Source organism: Channa argus, chromosome 9 (assembly GCF_033026475.1).
Source record: "Channa argus isolate prfri chromosome 9, Channa argus male v1.0, whole genome shotgun sequence".
NCBI lineage: Eukaryota > Metazoa > Chordata > Actinopteri > Anabantiformes > Channidae > Channa > Channa argus.
This window is the reverse complement of record NC_090205.1, coordinates 18,158,027-18,165,703: the sequence shown is the minus strand read 5'-3', so window position 1 is coordinate 18,165,703 and position 7,677 is coordinate 18,158,027. Positions and strand designations below refer to the sequence as shown.

General features: G+C 38.7%; 1 protein-coding gene across 3 annotated transcripts in view; it reads left to right on the top strand.

Moving 5' to 3' along the window:
- The first annotated feature begins 350 nt into the window (after positions 1–350).
- Positions 351–7,677, top strand: part of cps1 (carbamoyl-phosphate synthase 1, mitochondrial) — a 49,831-nt gene continuing 42,504 nt past the window's right edge. For 2 of the 3 annotated variants that reach the window (XM_067516455.1, XM_067516454.1), the window contains exons 1-8: positions 351–661; positions 4,824–4,933; positions 5,081–5,225; positions 5,986–6,075; positions 6,159–6,215; positions 6,306–6,398; positions 6,540–6,629; positions 7,394–7,522. In XM_067516455.1, the coding sequence (XP_067372556.1) occupies positions 539–661; positions 4,824–4,933; positions 5,081–5,225; positions 5,986–6,075; positions 6,159–6,215; positions 6,306–6,398; positions 6,540–6,629; positions 7,394–7,522 (837 nt within the window). In that variant the 5' untranslated portion in view covers positions 351–538. The remainder of the gene's footprint in view (positions 662–4,823; positions 4,934–5,080; positions 5,226–5,985; positions 6,076–6,158; positions 6,216–6,305; positions 6,399–6,539; positions 6,630–7,393; positions 7,523–7,677) is intronic. The other variant, XM_067516453.1, reaches the window with a different exon arrangement.

Sequence of the window (7,677 nt, the reverse complement as noted above, 5' to 3'; positions counted from 1 at the left end):
TAGCATCAATGGAGAAAGACAGATGCTTAAACTTGACACTCAAAAGAACAAACCAACAAACAGGTAATGTTTCTTAAAAGGGCTATTTTGAGCTATAGTGGTGCTCAAACACTTTAAAATGGTCAACTAACCATGATTGTGACTATTATGAATTGAATCATGTTGCTACACTAAAAATAGTTCCGTTTCTTGGACTTTGACAATCCTTGTTCTGGAGTCTAAACATATTTGAAACATCTTCACGAAGGGCCAAATGAGAAACTTATTTGAATAAACAAAACGTGAATTTTAACGAGGACCAATCCCAGCGCTCGTCGCTTCCTGCGATGACAAAAACAACGTCCGGTGTCCAATTGAGTCAACGCTCTGCGAGGACACGAGGGAGGCAGCGCAAAACTCATCAATTGAGCTGCGTTTTTGCGATTTTTTTCCCCTTGTGGCTGTCTACGTAGAAGGCTTTAAGAGATCGTGTATTCTACATCATCATCCTAATCCGGCAGCTTCTCAACTGAAACAGTAACGTTAACTTCATGCTGAAATGACCAGAATGCTGTTAGCTTCCAGCGTTGTAAAATCTCTGAGACAAGGATGCGTGGCTGGCAGAGGAGTGGGAAACATGTCCAGGTTGAGGCTTCAAACGATTAAACATTTGATTGTAAAGGTAAGAACACGACGTAAGTGAAAACTCTTAGTTGCCTGCGGTAAATGAAGGAAGGCCAGAGAAACTTCTCCAAGACTTTCTCCTAAGTGTCGCCGGTTGCGCTCTAACGCCATAAAGCAACAAGGACTTCAGGCCGAATTCCACAGAAAAAACCCCTGGAACGTCTGGGATGATCTGCCACATACATACATACATATATACATATATACAGATAAATGTTTTTAGCTGGATTTTCGTAAACAACAGGTGGCACTCCCGCATTCGGCACAGGTCCAGCAACAATCACTTTTTACTTTAACACAAACTAAACATGACAACTTGAAACCTGTTCACCACGTTTAACGTTGCAACTCTTGCATCAGATTGACCACATGGTAGACTGCAGGTAGCAGCCTGTTGACATACTTTAAGTTCATTTAAAAAAGTGGGATCGTGTTTAAAGATAGTTTGTCTAAATGACAGTAATTACACCAGGTTGTCTTCATTTGGCATCGCCTAATAAAACAGTAGTAAGTCAATTAGTAGGTGATTATGCCATTTAGACTACACTGAAGTAATGCTTTAAGAATAACTAAACCTTAAACCACACTGTCAACAAGTCAGTATATATGGGTATGTATCTAGTATTACATGCAATGGATTTAGGTCCAACTCTTGCCATTTTATTGCAAAGTATTTGAAATCTAGTTTGGTGTTGTAGATACGGGACTGCCCTCTACTGGTTGAAACCCGGAAATTCAATGTGGCGCGGTGTGTTCCTGGCTGCTTTATGTCACACGCAGCTTGTGAAATCCGCGCAGACCCTTACGCCATAGCCTGATGTGCACCTCCCTGGAAATGTAACTAGGCATCATGGTGATGCAGACCTCAACAACACATAGAGGAGTGCTTCTTCTCACCTCTCTTTATCCCCAACTGTAGTATTAACAGATGCAGCATGTGCATCTGTTATGTGGGTACGGATCTGTCAGAGGGCAAGTAGCTAGTATGTACCAACTTTTAACGTTTTGCAGTACATTTCCCTGCCTACCACAAAGTTGACAGCCCAGTTACAAGGCTGATGTTCGGTGTGTTAAAGCTAAAGAGGTTTTTGCAATAGAACACGAACATGAAATTTCAACTACTGAATCGCATTGGAGGTAACAATCATTTTATATGACGAGTGAGGGTGGTGGGGTGGGGTTAGGGATAAAAACTGGCACCAGTATTTCACCTCCCATCAGATCAGCCCCATAGCAAAATCCAATTGCAGTAAGCCGGCTTTAAAGAGTAGAGGGAAGTCCTTGTGCTCAATTATATCACAAAATGTCAAACTGATATTATGTGCTGATAATATGAAGACTAGAACCTGAATCAACTAACAACACTAATAAGTGTCCATATACATTGTTTTTTAGCTGAAAACAATTATAGATCTGAGTCAAACTTTACCCTTTACTGCATAATGTTGAAAAATCACAATAAAGTAGGTATGGGGCTGAGAGGGGAAACAGTCAGTGTGACTTCGCCTCATTGATGTATCAAAGAGCTGGAGAAGGTTCCACCTTTCAGCCCGTCAGCCAGTTATGCCCAGTGCCCATTTGTAGTACTACAGAGAAAAATCCCACTATGGCCCAAAACACAATTTCTCCATCAACCATAGGCTCTTTTGGACAGGAGGAAGTCTTTTCTAGTTCTTAGAACTATAACAGGAACTTCCCCATTTGGTGAGTGTCTGGACTGCAGAACCTTCGAACCAATAAGTTCTTAGAATGCTGTTTTGAAGAACTTTTTTAGCTCCTACTTCAGAGTAGGTATTTTCTGAGCTGAATAGGAATCATGGTCATATCTTAAAGCTGATTTACTGAGCACTGAGCCAGTGCTGTACTTAGACGACGGTTCAAGCTGTAATTTTTGTCCTGGGGCTGCACTTTTATTGGGCTTGGATAATTGCTCACGCATAAAAGCGTCCATTTAGCTTATGAAGATGTGGTAAGTTTATCCAAACTAATCTGCTGATAAATTTGACCAGTAGTTTTCCACACTGTAAAACAAAGGTTAAAGCCCTCAGCATGAGGCTGGTTTTTGAGAGCACCGCCTGTCTGTGTCTGTGTCTTCCTTGGGGAAAACAGCTACCCATCTGTGATTGTGGAGGCTTAAATCGATGCTCAAACCTTTCAATATTTTTATATTTGAAAAAAGTACCCATTTAGGATTCGAAGACGTTGTCAGTTTATCCATATTTTAAAATTTCAACTATATCTTAGGACTAGGAGATCTTCCATGCCAGCTGAGGCCATCATAACCTCAGCAGCCTGTAGCCACCTTTTGAGAGCACCGTCCAGTCTCCCTGGGGGAGAGCACGCATGCAGCGGTGGTCAAGGCTCAAACCTGTTGTAATATTTCATCCTAGGGCTGTTACTTTATTTGGTTTTGAGATTTTTTTTTATGTGGCAAAGTAACCATTTAGGTTACCTTCTCAGAGGGTAACTTTTTATCTGACATCATTGCAATGTAAAGTCTAGGGAGCAAGCAGTGTGCAGATTGGGCTGGTGCAGAAACACAAGTTGGCATGTGCAGTGGGCCGCACAATGCAGAAGAAAAGCTTGAAGCTAGAACAGTTTTTTTGGCTTGTGCACCAGGCGAACAGTTTTCAGTTTGAGGTATCCAACTTTTATACATTCATGCATTGGATAGAGAAAAAATGGAGAGTGTAGTAGTTTGAGGGACCCACATATAAGACTTATTGGGTGTGAACCATCAAGAACAGGCCAAAGCTGTGGTGGATAGTTTAGATGGAAGTAAAAATGTTATGTACAGGCAAGAATTTACTCAACATTTGAGCAAGAAAAACATTTGTATTGCTTTAATGCATTTTACATCTACATATCTACATAGCATATATCAGGTTTGGAAAGCATTCAGACTCTTTCACTCATTGTACACGATTGGGTTATAGATTTCATTTTAAAGTGATAAAATGGCACATTTTGCCCATCAACCTATATGCATTATCTTTTAAGTAAAATTTAATAAAACTCTAACACTTGTATCTCCCATTTAAAAAACTAGCCAGAACCCTATTTCATTGCTCTGCAGAAGTTGCTTTGTCAACAATTTTAGCTTTACGACTTCCTGAGTATAGCCTCGACAAGATTTGCATTGACAATTTTTTTTTCTTTCTTGTCATATTAGATAGGAAGTGTCTATGAACTGCCATCAGGTTTCTCCGCAGATGATCTATGGGGTTTAGGATTGGGCTTTGTCTAGTCCTAAAAAGACAAAGTCTTTGGGCCAGTTTTCCTGTTTCTGCAGCACCTGGATAACATGATGCTGCCACCACCATGCTTCACCGTCTGGATGGAATTAACCAGATGATGAGCAGTGGTCTTTGTTAGTGTTTGGAGATCTGCTCAAAGGGTTTTTGCCTTATCAAACCAGAGAATCGTTTTTCCTGATTCCGTTACCGTTGCCACGGTCAAATACAGCATTACAGGTCTTTAGTTTACTCAGAATTGCTTCTGTCAAACCCCTCTACCCTAAAAAGCCTGATTGGTGCTGCTATTGCTGGGTAATTTTTTTGGATGAGGGCCATCTCTAGGAAGAATCCTAATGGCTCCAAATTTCTTTAACTGCACTATTATTAAGGCCACAATTGTGAGTGACAAAGCAAAGGGTAGTCAAAGGTGTTTAGTGTAAACTGGTGAGCAAACAAAAATGTTAATTTTACAAGATCTTTAATAATAAAAATATGTTGGCAAAATAATTAATGGGTCCTAATTTGTTAAGTATCTGGAATGTATTTAACATTTGTGATGTATTAGATAACACCACTTTGTAAGCAAGAAAAAGTGTGATATTGGTCACTGGTCATGTGGTGGTCACTAGCTGGAGACCATAGTGGATCACACCAACATTTATATTCATGTATATTTTTTGCACACACCCACAGAGCAGACCAACAGCTTTGTCTACTTAAGCTTTCACACCACAGTTCACACTGTCTTGGAGTTTCAGCATGAAGTCCCAGAGAATCACTGCTTGGCTTTAGTTCTAAACTTAAAGCTGACAACATATTTATTTAAATTTCTACATTTGGTCCTTCAAAATTTCATAAAATGAAAATGCATTACTCTTTGGTAAGATTTTTCTTGTCATCTGCCTGCTCTCTTTTACCGCCTAGGCTCAGACAGCACACCTAGTCCTGGAGGATGGCACCAGGATGAAAGGTTTTTCTTTTGGGCACGATGTCTCTGTAGCTGGTGAACTCGTCTTCAATACTGGTCTGGTGGGGTAAGGAGGAGACATGCTGACATAAATCAAACTGCTCTAGATATTAAACAAAAGAGTGCACTTGAACAAGAACAAAAGCAAAATAGAGAACTATGAGCTTGGTCATGACCAAACTGCAACACTTGTCTTGCTTTGTCCCTGCATTAGGTATCCTGAGGCCCTGACTGACCCCAGCTACAGAGGTCAGATTCTGACCCTGACCTATCCGATTGTGGGGAACTATGGTGTACCAAACACCCAGCAGTTAGATGAGCTGGGTCTAAGAAAACATGTAGAATCAGAGCGCATCCAGGTATTAAACTCAGCTGCATTTTAATGTTTGCATTGTTTTTGGAGAGCTTGGCTCTGAACTGTATTTATTATAAGTTCTTCCAATGTTTTTACAAAATTGTGTTGTTTTCTTGTCCCTTTCTTGAACTACGTTGTTAGCAAAAAATTAGTGAATTGCTCAGTTGCTCAGTGGTATATTATTAAAATGTTGTAAATTGCAGGCATGACCCAATCAATTGGGACCAAAAATGGATTTGGCAGATCCATTTATAATGAAAATTAGTGTTAGTTGCAGCCCCACACATTAAACATTTTTGTAATGAATTTTGTCATATGATTTTAGGCAAGTTTATTGAAAGGTGCTTTGAAATTAATTCGTCGTGGTTAAAGCCAGTGCTTCAAAATGCTTCCTACGCTGTATGATGGTGTTTCACAGCTGAGACAGTAGAAAGTTTTTGTGAATTTACGTTACTGTTCTTTTAACTTTTTCATTTACTTTTGTTGGGTATTTCTTTTGCAAGTTTCTTTCATTTAAACATAGTTTAAGCATGACCACAGGAGATGCAGTGGTCACACATGTGCATTTCGTTTCAGCTCAGCTCACAACAAAAGCATAGTTGAGCTTGCAAAATGAGTTTTTCTATTATTGTTAAGTTTTGTTGCATTTGCTGTTATAGGTACAGTATGACTTATGATAAAACAGCACTAGGTTTCTAGCTTTAGTTTGACAGCTTTGACTAGCTTTTAGTTTTTGTTTTAATATTGTGCTTTACTGGCTTTAGATATCTGGTCTTCTGGTTCAAGACTACAGCTATGAGTACAGCCACTGGAACTCTGTCAAGTCTCTGGGTCAATGGCTACAAGAGGAGAAGGTTCGCATTTTAATTACAGTGATATTAGATAGGGGAATAGGGCTGTTGATAAATTTACAACATTTTACTTCCCTTTCTTAAAGGTTCCTGCACTGTTTGGGATAGACACCAGAATGCTGACCAAGGTCATCAGAGATAAGGTACTATAAATACAAAGTGGTGATCTACTAAATCTTTTATAAATTTCTAGATTGACCACTCAACTGTTATAATTTTGTTTGTGGTTTCAGGGCACAATTTTGGGGAAGATTGAATTTGATAGTCAACCTGTTGAAATATCTGATCCCAACCAGAAAAACCTGGTAGCAGAGGTCTCAACCAAGGTAATAATATTATATTAAACAATATTTTAGCAGCTGTTGTGTCCATTGGCATCAGGTAATACTGGGCTCAGCTGACATTTCACGGTTAACAAATGGTGTTAATGAGTGCTAACCTCTTACTGCTGTCCCCCCATGTACCAGGAAACAAAAGTTTTTGGAAAAGGAAATCCAATTAAAGTGGTGGCCGTTGATTGTGGTATTAAACACAACATAATTCGTCTGCTGGTTAAGGTGAGAATGAACACAGTAAAAGTAAAAACATCCTTCAATCTGTATCATTATTAGATTACAAACTTCCAGTAATTCCAGAAATTACATGTTTATAACTGAGCCCCTTGTGACCTCTGTAGAAATATGGATAAATAAGTTGGCATCCTCTTGCATGTTATTTGCAACCTGATTTGAAATTTGAAATAGTAATGTTAGATCTAACAAGTTCCAGAAATAGGGAAAAAAAAGACATGTAATATATGTGTCATCCACTTGTAAAAAGTGTTTTTTTTATGCTCTAACTAATTGGTGTTAAAGTGATTCAGGAAAAGCAGCATGCCGACTTGTATCGCAGTCATCTGTCTTCTTTATTTATCAGATATTGTTGCTTACTTTATTTGTCTCTTGGTCAGTGTTTACCTGTCTGAACAGTCTTGTCAAATAATTGCATAATAATAGTTTAATGAGTGATGAAGTTTACAATTACTCGGCCATAAAATAATGATGTTTGTTTTATGGTATTATGACGTTTGTAGGACAAATGACAGAGAATTACATACAGCACATATGGCCTATGATCTTCAGCCGCAATCAAGTTTAAACACTGGATGTTTGGATACTTAGTTAACAGACGATTCATTACAACTTGTGTTTATTTGGTGTCATTTAAAATGACATCATGACAGATTGACAACAAATTTATATAAACCTATTGAAATGTTTGAGTGCCTTATCACATTTACAGGATACATTTACGGTATATATCTATATGTCTCTGTGTGCAGAGGGGTGCAGAGGTCCACCTTGTTCCATGGGACCAGGACTTGCTGAGTCTAGACTATGATGGTCTGTTCATCTCTAATGGGCCAGGAGATCCATCTCTGGCCAAGACTCTAATCCAAAATGTCCGCAAGGTAGGGCGTGCAACTATTTAATTAGTTTGAGCATTAAGAAATATTAAAACTTTAATCAATGCAAGCTAAATCATTAAGGATCCTTATTACAAAATATGCAGTTATAAAAAAGATACTAAATGTTATTTTTAGATTTTATGTACATCATGATTTAT